The sequence below is a fragment of the Protobothrops mucrosquamatus genome, unplaced genomic scaffold (genome assembly GCF_001527695.2).
Source record: "Protobothrops mucrosquamatus isolate PMUCROS unplaced genomic scaffold, P.Mucros_1.0 scaffold2160, whole genome shotgun sequence".
NCBI classification, from domain to species: Eukaryota; Metazoa; Chordata; class Lepidosauria; order Squamata; family Viperidae; genus Protobothrops; species Protobothrops mucrosquamatus.
In genome coordinates, this window is record NW_015388256.1 from 311930 (window position 1) to 329494 (window position 17565).

The window sequence follows — 17565 nt, forward strand, 5'->3', positions numbered from 1 at the left end:
AATAAGAAGAATGAATTTATATGAATGTCTTGAAGTAGATGATCAATGATATATAATTATATTATTTTAAAGGATTTAATTTTTGTATTTAATGGGATTATTATAATGAGAAATGGTAAAGTCTAATTTTTAGATATTTGGATTGGGGGAAGATGGATAATTATATATGAGTGTTGGTGTTAAAATAGTATAATTTTTGGGTTTTTTTATTTTTTATTCGAGTTAAAGTTTTTTTCTATATAACTGATTGCTTTAGGGTGCGTTAGTTCTGGGAAGTCGGGGAGGGGAGGCGATTAGGGGGAAATTATAATTTGATGTATTTAATTATTATAAGTATATAATGGAATTGTATTAATAAGAGGATATACTCGGCTGGTACCCCAAGTTGCACTCGATGAGGTGGTTAAGAAGGTGAAGGGGATGTAGAGAGGTGGTAAGAAAAGGAGGAGAGGTTGTAGGTTAAGGGGGAGGAAGGAGAGGTAAAGTGGATGAGGGTGGAGGCAAGGCGGGGACTGCCGAGTGTATCCGAAAATGTTTTGAGTATCTTTATTGTTTGTTGGTGTATATATATGCATCATTTGTATTTGTTGTTTTAATTGAAAAATTAATAAAAAATTTTATAAAAAAAAAAAATAGGTAGAAGTGTCCCAAGCAAAACCCCACCCCATAGTTCATCCAGTCAGTTCAAATTGTCCAATCCCCAGGTGTTAGGTTCCTCATGGGAAAGGGGAGATAACATCAGTCTGTCTCTGGTTTTAGCTGTGATGTTTAGGTGGCTCTTTGCACCTTCTCTGGGAGCGTGCAGATAAAGCAGTTGCCGGAGGTTGCATTCCATTCTTCCCCTCCCTTTGCTAACTGACAGTAAGAGATGGGAAAGTTCACAGAGAAATAACGCAGGAAAGCAAAGTGTTACATTGTAACGATACAGGAAGTCAATGAAATAACCCTCAAGCACTCCCCCCTCCCCCTAGGAGTATGGCAGGATGAGAGGAGAGTGAAATTCAGGTTAAAGTGAAAGAGGAAAAGATAGCAAAATGAGGAGGGGGACAAAGGTTAGGGGACCTATTAATATGGGTTCTGACAATGACTGGCTAGGCGTGGCCATCTGAGTGCTGCCAGGTGGGTGTGGGTGAGTGGGCGTGGCCGTGCCAATGCGAAGGATAAGGTGTGGATGACTCGGGGCTGATGACTCAGGGCGGGTGGGTGAGCGTGGCCAAGTAGATGCAACCATGTCGGTGTGGCTGGCTAGGGGGTGCCAGGTGGGCACGGCCAGGTGGGCGCAAAACAAATCGTCATGAGCAACTGGACGTGGAGCCAACTCGGCAGCCCACCAAACCAAAAATCACCCAGAGACATGCTGACAAACAAGAAGCAGGGAAGCAGCAAAATTTGAAAGGCAAAGGGTGGATTCCCCTCCCCTTAGAGAAATGCTCCTTTTTTCTTGCTGCTTCCTGAGTAGAGATTGCTTTCTCTGGCAGGGAAGGCAGGGGCTGAATGGATCCCCCCCTTTTGGTGAAATGGAGCATTTTTGCTCTGCTATCTCTGCCAGAGAAGACAGGGGCTGAACAGATCCCCCTCCCTTTGGTGAAACAGAGCATTTTTGCTCTGCTATCTCTGCCAGGGAAGGCAGGGGCTGAATGGATCCCCCCCAATTTGGTGAAACAGAGTGTTTTTTCTTGCTGCTTTCTGAGCAGAGATTTCTCTGCTATGTTTGGGGAGCTGGCTCACAACATGGAGCACATAAGGATGATCAGTGCTGGATGTAACATCTATGTTTCTTTAGAGTTATAAATCCAGAAATCTCACTAAGTCAAGGAAAGGATTCATCATTCCCCATTTGGTCAAATCCACAGAAATGGGGAAGGGGAGGGTGGAAATGGAGGAGAAGGAGGAGATAAATAGAAGGAGGGGAGGGTGGATATTTTATATTTTCAGTAGTTTGACATAGTTCTTGCTGTGATTTTGCCCCATTCCCCAAATACCCTAACAATAGATTTTGGATACCACTGTCCATCTCTATGTTCTGGTATTATTTTTGCAATATGAAACAAATTAGTTTTATGGTTATATACCATGTGTTATGCTTTATCCAGGTATTAAATTTTTAGATTATCACAATGCATTTAATAAAAGGTGATATTTCTTCTTGGTTCTCATTCCAGCCATTTATTTCTCTTGCCCTGCTTCCATATGTAGTGTTGGAAAGTCACTATGCATAGGAGGTGTACCAGTTTGTTTTCTTTGATTTCCTGACTTTATTGGTCTATGTCTTCCTATGCACATCATTACTTTGGACTATCAAGCAAGAGATCTTTATCTGCCTATCCTGTCAAGATTACAAGCAAGAGTTTGGAGGAGTGGCAGAGGGGTATTAATAAATTCATATGGTCGGGCAAAAAGCCAAGAGTTAAGTTTAAGATTATGCAAGATGCAAGGGAACGGGGAGGACTTAAAGCTCCTAATTTAAAATTGTATTATGATGCGGTGGTATTGACATGGATTAGTGATTGGTTAAATTTAACAAATAAGAATATACTTTCTCCTGAAGGATGGGATTTGTTATTTGGTTGGCAGGCATATTTAATCTATGATAAAAAGGTGGATACAAATTTTAAGGCTCATATCTTAAGGAGTGCCTTATTACTAGTCTGGAAGAAATATTATTATAAATTAAATTATAAAATTCCTATATGGGCAACTCCAGGACAGATAATAGAGGGGATATCTAGGGGAGTTAATTTGGATAGAGTTAACTCATGGGTTGCAAGATGTTGAATCTTATAACTGCTGCAAGATTATTAATTGCTCAATTTTGGAAAATTAAATGTTTACCCACTATAGAAGAATGGGTATTTAAAGTCTCAAACTTAGCAGAAATGGCCAAGATTTCCGCTTATGTGAAGGATTACTCACAAGAAAGATATATATTGGTTTGGAGAAGATGGATTGATTATATTGAGTTTAAATATGGAACCAAAAATATTATTTGGTTTTTGAATGAATTTCTGAATATTTAAAATTATGTTAATATTATGGTATGTAATAATTGTATATTTGTTTTTAAAAAAAGAGAGTTAAAGGAAGTTATAGATTTGTTAGATTAATAGTTGATTTATGTTAGTTAGATTATGATTATTTTATTGTTAATCCTGTGATTGGCTCTGGGAAGTGAAGGGGGGAGGGTTGGAGGGTTGGGTTTGGGGGAGGGGGGATTTATATTGTAAAAACTTTATAAAATTTTCAATAAAAATAAAAAAATAAAAAAAAGATTACAAGCAAGAGTAGCATAAGAACATAAATCATAAGAATATGAAAAAAAACACAAGCTTTGTCCTATCCTGCATTCTCAGAAACTGGATAGGCACTTGTCTTAAATGGTATAGGGTTTCCTTCTGGAGCAGGGAGTTGGACTAGAAGACCTCCAAGGTCCCTTCCAACTCTATTCTGATTGATTGATAAAGTGAGAACTTGATATCTATGAGAAGGCCACCCCACTAGATGGCTGAATGTTTAACCATCCTTACTAATAAATATACTGTAGATAAACAAAACCTATCATGTGAAGATAATCAGATAAAAATCTGATTAAGACTAAATTAAAAGGGTTAGTGAAACTGACAATTTTAATATGGCAGTTGGTTTAGAGAATTGTACAGGATTAATTGGACAATGAGTACACATTCTATAAACAAAGCACTTGTTTGATTAGGCTTTTATAACAGAATGTGGTTTCACATTTAAAGACATGATTAAAAGAAAATGCAATCTTTTATAGCACATTTGAAGATATGCCACAATGATGCATTTTTGTCCTAGTAGGTAAGAAAGTCAAGAGCAATTTCAAAGTATCCACTTTCCCTCATCCATCAAAATTCGTGAAATTGGTGATACACAAGAGTGTAGATCACATAGCAAAACACCCAAGAAGTCAAACTGTCCATATCTCATGTTTTTTGTTTTTCTTTGCTTTTTACCAACTTCCTTAAGTAAATATAGTAAATATATGTTTCCTCTTTGGTACATATAAATATTTGAGCTCATGGTATTGTTTACTTATCTTTATTCTATTGATATATAATTTTCTGTTTCTGTTTTTTATTAGTGGTATATGAATGGGAATAAATACTTTTCTGACTTATGGAATGTTATGGACACCCTTGGAATTTTCTACTTCATATCAGGAATTGTGTTCAGGTATGTTTCAGTTGACTCACGGTGATACTTCTGTTGCCTTGTGTTCAGAGCTAGAGGAACAAAAATATGCTATAATAATTATGTAAAAAACAAGTAATATATTGAAAATTTCTGCAGTTTTTCTCATTAATTTTCAATCAGATAGAAAAGTTACTGCTTTTGAAATTCATTTCCAAGGCAAAGAATATGTGAGAGAAATACATGGACACGGAATACTGGCGTTTTTTTAGGTGGCTGAAAGCAGTGCATTATGAAACTACTATTCTATCTTTCAGTGTACAATCAACTTTCCAAAATTTTAACACAATAAGACAACAGATTTGGCAGGGATTTTGGAGGTCTTCTAGTCCAAACCTTCTGCTTAAGCAGAAGACCCTATACCATTTGAGACAAATGGCTGTCCAATCTCTTCTTAAAAGCCTCCAGTGGTGGAGCACTCACAACTTCTGAAGAGAAGTCATTCCGCAGGTTTAAGGTTTTCACTGTCAGGAAATTTCTCTTTAGTTCTAAGTTGCTTCTCCCCTAATTAGTTGCCATCCATTGCTTCTTGTCCTGCCTACGGGTGCTTTGGAAAATAGGTTGACCCACTCTTGTTTGTGGGAGTCCAATTTCTCACACATTTCTCTGCTCTTCTCTTTCCCTCCGGGCCCCAACCCAGAAAGGTTGGGGAACTCTGGTATAGAGTCTTCTGCATGAGCAGGGGGTTGGACTAGAAGATCTTCAAAGTCCCATCCTACTCTATTATTCTGTTAATTAGATATCTTGGAAAGATATCTCAGGGGTATTTCTTACAAGAGTTTTTTCAGATTCAAACATCAAGATATTTACATCAACCCAGAGTGATGGAAAGAAATATAACTGTAAGAAACTGCCTTAATTAAGCCTCCCAAGAAAGCAGAACTCTTGAAACATCATTTCAAAAGGAACTTTTATTGGAAGGTGTTGACAGCAGTAGTAGAAGGCAGGATCTGAGGATTTCTCGGGTGAATCAATAGTTTAAAAGAGACAATGAAAACCCCATCCCAACTGTCCATCTGGACGATTCAAATAGGCCAATCTGCAGGTGTTAAAATGTCATGGGAATGGAGCAATAAGGCACTGCTTCCAAGGCTGTTAGGTCTCCATGCTTCTTCTCTGCGCCTGGAGATAAGGCAGATGGCCAGAGGCACATTCTATTCTCACCCCAAGGAAGAAACATCAAAGAGGATAGAGCAAGGAACAAAGCAAAGGAAATACACTGTAGCAACCCCGAGCTCCCCCTACCCCCAGAAGAATGGCAGAACCCGAAAGAGAACAGAAACCCTAATGTCCATAAGAGGGTTCTAACATTCTGGCCCCCCCCTTAAAAAAGAGAGATCCACCTGGAGAGAGAAGAAAATAATAACAGGGACAGACAAAAGATAAGGGTTAGTCAGATTTATCAGGATATTGAACATGAAATTTCTTTAGTAGCCTGGGGGCTCTGACATGTCTTTTATGAACCCACTCATTCTGGGAAGATAGGAGGTCTTTCCAAGCTATCAGGTATTGTGTTGACCCATGGTGCTTCCTAGAATCTAGGATCTCCTTGACTTCAAAATGTTCCCCTTTCACCATAATAGGTGGAGGAGAAGGAACTGTGGCTGGCCTTAAGGGTGAGCTTAGCTCATGTTTTAATAAACTACAGTGAAATAACAGATGAACCTGTCTTAATGTTTTTGGGAGTTCCAATTCTACTGTTACTGGGTTAATGACCTGTTTAATATAGGGAATGGTCCCACAAACTTCGGCCCTAATTTCTTTGATGGCTGTAGAGATTTTAAGTACTTTGTGGACAGGTATACTCCCCCCCCACTTTAAATGTCTTAGGTTCTACTTGCCTTTTATCTGCCTTAGCTTTGTAAGCTTTCCTAGCCTCCTCTAGCGCTTTTCTAACTATTGGCCACATATTTTGGAGTTGTGCGATCCATTCCTTCAGGGTGGGGATGGTGGGTTCATTAACCGGCAATTCAGACATTGGGTTGAAGCTTTGTCCTGTTGCGACCTGGAATGGGGTATAACCCATGCTGGAGTGTATGGCATTGTTGTAAGCCACTTCTGCAAAAGGAAGCAAGTCAGTCCAATTGTTGGTAATTAATAAAGCACCTTAAATATTGTTCTAGTACTGAGTTTGATCGTTCTGTCCTCGCATTTGTTTGCGGATGATGACAAGATGACAGGCCCTGGATGGTACCTAGGAGGTCCAAGGAGGCTCTCCAGAACTCTGAGGTGAATTGCCCCCCCCCGTCTGAAATTATGCGTTGCAGAGCCCCATTCAATCGGTAGATATGCTGTACAAACATTTTGGCTAGGACCTTAGCCGTGGAAATTTTCAGGCATGAGATAAAATGCACCTGTTTGGAGAATAAGTCTGTCACCACCCCAATGATAGTATTTCCTGCACTCTCCAATAGTTCCACAATAAAGTACATGGAAATTTCTCTCCAAGGTGCTGATAGGCCTGCTACTGCTTGTAAAAGGCCCGGCATTTTTCCTTGCCTCCATTTTGCAGCTGCGCAAATGGGGCAACTGGCTGCATAGCTTTCAATGTCTTTCTTTATGGACGGCCACCAGAACTGCCTCTTTACTAAGTAAAGTTTTTTCACAAACTCCAAGTGTCCAGCTACTTTTGACAGAGTTGCATGAATTTTAGTCTTTGGGCCTTGGGCACATATAGTTTTTCCCCCACCCATGGCAGCCCATCATCCATTGAGCAGAGGTTTTTGTGATTTAGGAACCATTCATCCATTTCCAGTGCTTGTCTAAACGCCAGTCCTGGTGCACTGTCTAGGGATTTTTGGATTTTTTGCTTGTGTCCATGTGGTGACTACCTCTGTTTTTGTACTATTGTATTGTAGCAGCCTTGATAAGGTATCGGCTAGAAAGTTCTTTCCCCCAGGTAGGTATTTGATGGTGAAGTTAAATTGGTGGAAGTGTTGGGACCACCTCACTTGTTTTGCGGACTGTTTCCTTGGGTTTTTTAATGCTTCCAGGTGATCAGTCCACACTTGGAAAGGGATTTTATTTCCTTCCAAGAAATACCTCCATGTGAGGCACGGCATAGGCTTCCTTCTCCCATACCATCCACCTCTGCTTGGTTTCTGTGAATTTTCTCGAGGTGTATACACAAGGTTGTAACTGGCCTTCTTGGTTTTCTTGGAGCAGGACTGCCCCTACCACATCACTAGCGTCTGCCTGAATGACAAAAGGTTTTTCTGGGTCTGGGTGTTTTAGGATTGGCTCAGCTGAGAAAAGTCTCTTTAGTTTTTCAAATGTGGCCTGACATTCCATAGTCCATTTCAGTGGTTGGCTAGATTTCGGCTTTCCCTCCCCCTCAATTTTAGTAAATTGGTAATGGGAAGCACTATCTGCGCAAAAGAGGGGATGAACTGTCGGTAGAAGTTAGAGAACCCCAGAAAGCTTTGCAATTGCCTTCTTGTGCATGGTGGTGCCCATTTTAGCACCGCCCAGACCTTTTCTGGATTCATCTCTATCCCATTATGAGAGATGCAATACCCCAAATAGTCAATTTTTTCCTTATGGAATTCACACTTTGACAGCTTGGCATAAAGTCGGGCAGCATGCAGCTTTTTTAGAACCACTCTGACTAGTTTGACATGCTCCTCTTTCATTTCGGTGAAAATTAAGATGTCATCGAAATACACCAGAACCCCCTTGTAAAGGTGCTCCTGAATGACCTCATTTATCAGCTGCATGAACACAGCTGGGGCACCTTGTAGTCCAAATGGGAGTACCCTGAATAGGAAGCACCCTAGGGGGTGGTTAAACACTGTCTTCCATTCGTCTCCCTCCTTAATCCTGACCCGGTAATATGCCTCCTGTAGGTCCAATTTTGAGAATATTTTCCCCTTCACTAGGTGAGCCAACATGTCCTTCATTAGTGGCAAGGGGTAGATATTGTTTTCACACACTGCATTCAAGGATCTATAGTCCATGCTGAGGCAAAGGGACCCGTCTTTCTTTTCATGGAACAGCATTGGGCCCGCCGTTTTTGGTCTTGCCAGCTGTATGAAGCCTCGCACTAAATTTTTCTCTATTAATTTCTGAAACTCTTCCAGCTCCCAGGGAGTCATTGAGTACATTTTGGGCTTAGGTAATTTGGCTCCCAATAGGATCTCAATGGAACAGTCAGTGGGACGATGGGGGGGTAGCTCGTCGGACCATTCTTCGCTGATCCCGGTATTCCTTGGGTACAGTTTCCAACCTCTGATCTTTTGCAGTTGCTACCATCTCGGGAGCTCCTTTCCTCTTGGGTCTGTGGGTTCCCCCCTCCCCCGTGCAGTGAGCCTCTCTATTGGAAACATCAGCTCTCCTGTCCTCCAGTCCATCCTTGGATTCCACTTCCTTAGCCACATCATCTCCCAAATTAGGGGCCACTCCATGCTGGGGGGTCATTATAAAAGTCAAAGTCTCAGTGTGATCCCCCATCGTGAGCTCTAGCTGGGTTTCCCCCTGAGATGGACCCATCTAGCTGGCCAAATGAAATTGGTTTCTTCAGCCTCCTCACTAGATTCCCCACTAAGGTTGGGCTTATTAAGCAACAGGTACAACCCAAGTCCAACAGAGCCTTTAGGGTTACTTTTCTTGGCATTCCTGGACTTAATCATTTTATTGTTCTGGTGAGGGGCATGGTGGGTCCAATTACCAGGGGTTCATTCTTGGAGTTGCTGTCAGGCAAGTCCTGTAGCTTTCCTGCCAGGGCCAGAGTTCCTTCCCCCGGGATCCTGGGGGATTGAACCTCGACGACCTCAGTGCTCTCCATGGTGGTCTCCCTGGATCGTTGGGGAGTCTTCCCAGGCTTCCCTCCACCATATCGGTCTGGCTTGCACACTGGAGTTTTAAAATGGCATTCTGCAGCCCAGTGCCCTTCTTTACCGCATTTGAAGCAGGTCGCTGTGGGGGGTTTTGTCACCTCTCATTTTCCCTTTGAGGGGAAGCGTCTCCATGTTGGGGCTTGGTCGATCTTGGCTTTCTTGGCCAGGATGTACCAGTCATGGAGGCAATCCAGATCTCCCAAGGCGATGTACACATGGTACAGATCATTGTTCAGCCCATCTTTGAAATGGCCCACTAGGACTTCCTCCAGCCAGTTGAGGCAGCATGCCAGGTCTCTGAACTCCTCTGTGTACTCGGCCACCAGGCGATGACCTTGCCTCATTGTTTTGACGAGTTCTCTGGCTTTTTGGTCAGCTAGAAGTCCTTGAATCTCCACCTCAAAGCTGCCATGAGCTGCCATGAAGTTTTGGAGCTTGGGAGTGTGTTATGCAGGGTCACCATCCACCGAGCAGCTGCCCCCTCCAGAGCCATGGTCACTGCTCTGACCCGTCTGCTGTCACTGGGGATGTCTCGGCTGTATTCCTCCATGTAGCTCAGGCCATGGGCTAGGAAAAATCCTAGCTGTTGGGGCACCCTGTCATACTTCACACCAAGAATGGCACCTTCTGGTCGGGCTGGTGGGTCCTCCTCCATCTGGCTCTGTGCCCGTCTCCCCCAGCTGTGGTGGCTCGTGTTGGGGCTGCGGCTCCGGCCATCGCTTCTGAGGCGCTGGTGGAGGGACCAGGATTTGCCAGCTCACCCTCTCTGAATTTTTCCTCTTCCAGTCTCAGCACCTCTGAGCCCTGGCAGAGGTCTGCTTCTTCATCTTTAAGGCTTTTGAACATTTCTACCATCAGACTTATGGCTTGTTTAAGGAAGCGATCAGACCAGGTTGGTCTCTTATCTTCCTCTTTGCTGAGGTTGAGTGATATCTCCATCTCTCACTTCCATCCTGGTTGATAGCTGCCTCGTTTGAGGATTACCTTTCTGGCTTCCGCTTGCCATTCTTCCTTTTTTCCCATGCCAATCTACCATCTCGGCTTTTCCCAATCCTCCCTGGTCATGGCTTCATCGGATGAGCTGAAGGAATCTGAGCTGCTGCCACTCAGGCCAACCTCGGGGGGAGCTTCCCCGCAAAGTTTGCTTTCCCCTTTCTCACTGCCGTGGTTCGACATCGCTTTGCATAGTTCCCACGGTAGGGGTTTTCCCTCCAGGCTGACCACTTTGCAGATCCTGCCTAATGTAAGGAACTGCCTCAATTAAGCCTCCCAAGAAAGCAGAACTTTTGAAACAAATATCATTTCAAAAGGAACTTTTATTGGAAGGTGTTGACAGCAGTAGTAGAAGGCAGGATCTGAGGATTTCCCATGTTGTGGGAACGGAGCGATAAGGCGCCACTTCCAAGGCTGTTAGGTCTCCACGTTTCTTCTCTGCGCCTGGAGATAAGGCAGATGGCCGGAGGCACATTCCGTTCTCACCCTGAAGAAGAAACATCAAAGAGGATAGAGCAAAGGAAATACACAAAGCAAAAGAAATACACTGTAGCAACTCCGAGCTCCCCCTCCCCCCAGAGGAATGGCAGAATCCGAAAGAGAACAGAAATCCTAATGCCCATAGAAAGACAGGGTTCTGACAATAACAAAGAACAGCATTTTTCATTTGCGTGAAAAATACAGGTAGTCCTCAACTTACAACTGTTTGTTTAATGATAATTTAAAGTTACAACAGCCTCAGAAAAAGTAAAATACAACATATGCTCACATTTATGACTGTTGCACCACCCCACAATCACTTGATCACAATTGGGTACTTGGTAACTAGCTCATATTTCTGACCGGTGATCTGTGGTTATGTGCTAACAGTTTATGACCTTTTTGTAAATTTCTAGTGAAAATTGTCCATTGGAGAAACTGGATTTGTTAAACAGCCATAGTGATTTGCCTAATGACCACTATAAAAATTGCCCCAAAATCGAGTTCAACTCAATTTACTACCACAACAACTTACAATGGAAATTCCATCCCAATTGTAGTCATAAGTCGAGGACTACCTGTAGAGTAATCTAAAAGTTCTACCAAAGTAAAATTGAAAGCATCATATGATTGAAGCTTTAAAAGATCACTTTTTCCAAAAGAGGAAAAATCCAATTTGGGTGTAAATTTGATTTAGGTGTGAAAATAGTCTTTATTACCCTAAAGGCTGAGGAGAAGAAAGAAGAAATTGATGACTCAGTGATTTTTAGCTAATCATAAGATAGGTAGTCCTTGAATTAGGACGACAAGTGAGCCTAATATTTATGTTGCTAAGCAAGTTTTGCCCCATTTTATGACCTTTCTTGCCACAGTTATTAAATGAATAGTAACATGGATGTTAAATTAATCTGGCTTCCCAACTGACTTTGCTTGTCAGAAGTTAGCAAAAGGTGATCACATAACCCTGGGACACTGCAACCGTCATAAAAATATGCCAGTTGTCAAGCATTTAAATTTTGATCACATGACCATGGGTTGTAAGTGTGAAAAATGGTCATGTCACTTTTTTCAATGTCATTGTAACTTCAAACAGTCACTAAATGAATGGTTTTAAGTCCAGAACTACTTATGTCTACAAGTGCTTGAAGGAGATGGGAATTGAAGGCACCACCTTTGAGTAATGTCATTCCTATTTCTTTGATTACTATCAGAAAATTGTACATAATTAAGTTTTCTCTGCAGTGCAGATTGTCTATGGATTAATCTATCACTGGTGATAATGTGCTATAATTTATGAAGAGGCAAAACATATAACTTTTACCCCATGTTTTAAATTTTTATGATGGTTTTTTTAATAGTTTGAATTAGTAGATTGTATTTTATTGCCTGTACTATATATTTAATAGAATAGAGCTGGAAGGGACCTTGGAGGTCTTCTAGTTCAGCCCCCCACTTAAGCAGGAGAACCTACAGGATCTCAGACAGCTGATTGTCTAGTCTTTTCTTAAAGATCTCCAGTGATGGGGCACCCACAATTTCTGGGGGTAAACTGTTCCAATGGTTGATTGTCCTCACTGTCAGGAAGTTTCTCCTTAGTTCCAGGTTGCTTCTCTCTTTGGTCAGTTTCCAACCATTGTTTCTTGTCCTTCCCTCTGATGCTCTGGTGAACAACCTGGCCCCTTTTGCCTTGTGGCAGCCCCTCAAATACTGAAACACTGCTATCATGTCTCCCCCATTTCTTCTTTTCTTTAGACTAGACAAACCCAAGTCTCGCAGCCTCCAGGCCTTTGATCAACTTAATTGTTCTTCTCTGAATTTTTTCTAAACTCTCAAAATCTTTTTTGTGGTATGGTGACCAAAATTGACTGCAGTATTCCAGGTGTGGTCTTACTAGGGCTTTGTAAACAACTTAGTGCCATTTTTTTCCACAGAAAAATGGGATATAAGAATTGCTAAGTCTGACACCAAGCTGGGGGAATTGCTAACACTAGCAAAGATGGGCTCAAGATCTCAAAGGATCTTGACAGACTTGAATTCTAGTTCTTAGCCACCATTGATTTATAAGGCATCCCCTGGCTCTTCTTAAATTCTGAGAATAAGCTTTCTATGGGATCCATGTCTATCTAGGCACACTGAAATAAATATCATATAAATCTGATAAAATAAGAAACAAATCTTTTGACAAATTGGAAGACAGATTCTTGTAAACAATGTTTTTTTTTTAAGGGAATAGTGAGCAATTTGTACTTCCCCAATAGCTTTTTGTGGAGCCCCAGCTACTCTGATAGACCCAAAGCACTATTTTTCCATCATTATGAGGTGGAAATGCATGAATATATAATGTAAATGTAAGGGCCCACTTCAATCCCACATCTTAAGAAAGCAGAACTCTTGGAAACAATTTCTTCCAATAGGAACTTTTATTAAGAGTAGTTGATAGCAGGCATAATAGACAGGATCTGAGAGATTTCTTTACAGATCGATATTTTAAAGTGTCCCTAAGCCAGTGGTTCTCAACCTGTGGGTCGGGACCTCATTTGGGGTCGATCGACCATTTTATGGGGGTCGCCAAGCAAGGCTGTCCGCCATTTTTTTCCCCTTTTCCGGCGGGTGCCTTACCTCCCTTGGGCTGGGCCAGCTGGTGGTCGACCTGCTCCGTCTCTGCCACTTGCCAGCTACGCCTCGGCCAGTGCAGGGGGCGGAACCACGCATGTGCGGCGCTCCCGGGCAGGGAAAGTCCTCGACTTACGACCGGTTGGGTAGTCCTTGACTTACGACCGGTTTAGTCCTCGACTTACGACCGGTTTAGTCCTCGACTTATGACCGGTTTAGTCCTCGACTTATGACCGGTTGGGGTCGCGGCATTAAAAAGGTTGAGAACCACTGCCCTAAGCAAACCCCATCCCACAGTTCATCTGGATGGTTCAGACTGGCCAATCCCCAGGTGTTAAGTCCATTGTGGGAAAGGGGAGATAACATCGATCCGGCTCCGGTTATAGCACAATATTCAATCAGCTCTTCGCACTTCCTTTTGAGACCAGAGAAATAAGCCAGGCTCTGAAGGTTTGTATTTCTCCCCCCCCCTCTTTTCCTAACTGCCAGGTTAGGGAGAAGAAAGTTCAGAGAGATGCATAGTGCAGGAGGCAATTTGTTACATTGTAATGGGCAGCAGACACAGAGGCAATAAACAAAAGGTTACATTGTACCAAATAGAGGAAATGAAAGCAATAACCCCACAGGCATATCCCCCCTCCCCCTTGGGAGTATGGCAGAACCCAGGGGAAGATGAGATTTGGTTTTAGATCAGAGGAGATAGATAGAAATGAAATATAAATGGGTTCTTACATCAGTCCTAAAATCAGATTAACTTAACTAGAAAACAAAAATTCCCAAAACCTGGAGACAAAATAATGCCTTTTGTCCCTGGTTTGTATTAAATTCCCATTCAATTTGGAGCACTCCATTAATTGTAAATCTCTCTCCAAATATTAAGGGTGGGCTAAGGTTATCTGTTGTCAAAATACTCAGTCTTCTTCTACAGAGTACAATTACAATTCTGAAAATGGAGGTGCCCAGAATAAAACTGTAATCTTCATACAAATGATAATAAATCATTGAATATTTAACATATGGAAGCACTATGAGACAATTTTATTTCACTTTAACCTATTGTGAGAATAAAAATATTTACAATGTGGGGGTCTGGGCTATTTAGCAACAGTAACAAAAATAAATATAGTATTTGAAACAGAACTATGGTAACCAGGTAATTTGAAAATGGAGTTTTCTACTAATGTGTATCTGTTCTTTTTACAGGCTCCACTCTTCAAATGAAACATCTTGGTATTCTGGCAGAGTAATTTTTTGTCTGGATTACATTATTTTTACTTTAAGATTAATCCATATTTTCACAGTAAGCAGAAATCTTGGCCCAAAGATAATTATGCTTCAGCGGATGGTAAGGCATAAATTTAATTCAAGATGAGGTGTGTGTGTAATTCCAACAAATTCAATATGTTTAAGAGAAACTTAAACCCTGCAGACCTTTAGAAATGTATTTAAGTCCAGTCTTTTTCCCAGACACATACTGTATATATGTAGCATTTGATGCTGGTTAAACCATAAAAAAATTCTTTCTCATCTGTATATTCTTCAGACTTGGGTCTTCTATCAGAGGCCTAGGATTTTGAAGGTTCTGCACAGTATCCTAACTGTTCCCAGCACTGCACTCCTTTGGACAGAGTTCTGGTGTTGTTCCTGAGATTTGATGGACCTACTCTACCAGCTTAGGAGTCACAGCCCCATATGCTTCTACTAGAATAGGGGCCACTTTGGCTTTTACTTTCCACATCCTCTTCAGTTCCTCCTTCAGGCCCTGGAACTTCTTCAGTTTTTCATACTCCTTCTTCCTGATATTGCTGTCCTTTGGCATCACTACATCTATCACCACTGCTGTCTTCTGGTTCTTGTCTTCTGGTTCTTGTCTATTACTAATTGGCTAGTACAGATAGTCCCTGAGGTACGAGCCTAATAGAGCCTGCCCATTAGGCTCGTAATCGTCAAATGAATCAGACTCAATATTACAACATTTTAAAATCAAACTCATTAATTGACTCAAATGTGTTGTTAAATGAATGAAGATTTGACTTATTATTTCCTCTGATGGTTGCCTGAATTGAGATACTTTTCCCCACCACTGCTGCAGGCTGTTTCTAGCCCCAAATCAGCTGTTTCAGGTTTCAGGAACTATGGTATTGTAAATTGCCTCCCAAGCAGGCAGCAGGCTTTTTAAAAAAAACAACAATTGTTGCTAGGCAGCTCAAGCTTCTTCAGAGGGGGAGGAGAACTCTCCAAATTGCAGTTGCCACTAAAGTAAGTATCTTTAGCTTAAGCGTCTCCAGGCAAGCATGCAGCGGGAGATGGAGGTGAAGTTTACAGAACTGTCGACTTGCAACAGTAAATGAGATGAAATGCACCTTGAGGTCATCTAGTCTAACCCACTGCTCTCACAAGAGACAGTACTGTACTGTACTGTATTTCTGATAAATGCCTATCCAGTCTCTTCTTAAAAGCCTCTAGTGAGGGAACACTCACAACCTCTGGAGGCAATTTAAATTTAAAACCTTAAAAAAAAAACACTGCCCCTGATCAGCACAAGCCTCTCTAGGCAAAATCCAAAATGGGATGAGGGGATTTCCTTCCATTAAGACGTCAGCAGAATCTCTGGTGTGTCTGTGCTAGGGAGAGGAGGCAGCAGCAGCCACATGCTATAAGTTTCAGGCAAATGCAAATGCAATCTTGCAAAGTACTGTACTTACAAACACAATAAAAAGCAGAGCAGTTTCCAAAGTGATTACAAACAATACAGTGCAGTACTATACAGTAACAAAAAAGAATATTTTAAAATACTTACAGAAGTAATTCTAGCTCTCTACAGTACAGTACTGTAGTCCTCAAGCCTAGCAAGCAGCAGATTTTCCACGCAGCTCCAGGAAACGGTCGGTGCCGGCTGCAAAAATCACCGGATCTTATTTGGCCATGTGACCAGGCACAAACAAAAACAAACCACTTCCGGCTTTTCGTACCCGAATAGGCTTAGACAAGTCATAGAGTGACTGAGTCCAGGTCACATGGCTACAGAGGCCTGTTTTTGATTGCAATTTTGAATTTCTAATGTAAGTACCCTTTCTGAATAACCTCATTTTTGTGAAATCTTGCTAAATAAACGCTTGTACCTGCCTGCCTATCCCGATCTGAAAGTCCCACAGTATCTTAGCTACTTATTCTTCATGATTTTCTGTGGAATCCCTCATCTGGACCTGGGAGGATTTAACCCATATTCTAATGCATTTGTTGCTGTACTCAGTGCCAGATATTTAGTTGAGAATCAATACCTGGAAAGATCCTGGAAAAGATTCTGGAAAAGATAACCAAAAGACAGATCTGTGAACAACTAAAAGCAAACAAAGTTATAACTAGCAGCCAGCATGAGTTTGTTAAAAACAGACCATGCCAAACCAATCTTATTTCATTCTTTGATAAAGTGACTAAATTAGTAGACCAGCGAAACACTGTGGACATAGTATACTTAGATTTCAGTAAGGCATTTGACAAAGTAGACCACAACCTGCTGCTTAGTAAGCTAGAAAAAGGTGGAATAGACAACATCACCACCAGATGGATCCATAGCTCGCTGACTACTCAGCGAGTAGTCCTCAGTGGAACTACACCCACATGGAGAGATGTAAGCAGTGGGGTACCACAAGGCTCTGTCTTAGGCCCAGTACTCTTTAATATCTTCACATATAACTTAGATGAGGGAATAGAAGGGGAACTCATCAAATTTGTAGATGACACTAAACTGGTAGGAATAGCCAACATCCCAGAAGACAAGCTCAGGATCCAAAAAGATCTTGACAAACCTGAACAATGGGCCCTATGCAACAGAATAAATTTAATGTGGAGAAAAGCAAAGTTTTACATTTAGGCAGGAAAAATCAAAGGTGTAAGTACATATTAGGTGAGACCTGGCTCAAAAACAGTTACTGTGAGAGGGAGCTTGGAGTCCTAGTGGACGATCACTTGACTATGAGCCAACAGTGTTCAGCAGCAGCTAAAAAAACTAATACAATCCTGGGCTGTATAAACAGGGGTATAGAATCAAGATCACACAAAGTATTAATACTGATTTATAAAACCATAGTATGACCACACCTGGAATACTGCAACCAATTTTGGTCACCATAGTACAAAAGGGATGTTGAGATGTTGGAAAAGGTTCAGAGAAGAGCAACTAAAATGATTAAAGGCCTGGAGACTAAAACATATGAAGAACAGCTGCAGGACTTGGGTTTGGCTAGTCTAAAGAAAAGAAGAAGCTATGAATGCTCCAACACTGAAGTCTTTAAGAAGAGATTGGACAGCTATTTGTCTGAAATGGTATAGGGTTTCCTGCCTGAGCAGGGGATTGGATTAGATGACCTCCAAGGTCTCTTCCAACTTTATTCTTATTATTATTCTTATTATTATTTTTTAATTTTTAAAA

General features: G+C 41.6%; 1 protein-coding gene across 1 annotated transcript in view; it reads left to right on the forward strand.

Moving 5' to 3' along the window:
• The window catches only part of TRPM8 (transient receptor potential cation channel subfamily M member 8), a 275582-nt gene that overhangs the window by 221000 nt on the left and 37017 nt on the right, over positions 1-17565 (forward strand). Inside the window, exons 16-17 of the mRNA XM_015824215.1 lie at positions 4103-4194; positions 14337-14478. Of these exons, the coding sequence (XP_015679701.1) occupies positions 4103-4194; positions 14337-14478 (234 nt within the window). The remainder of the gene's footprint in view (positions 1-4102; positions 4195-14336; positions 14479-17565) is intronic.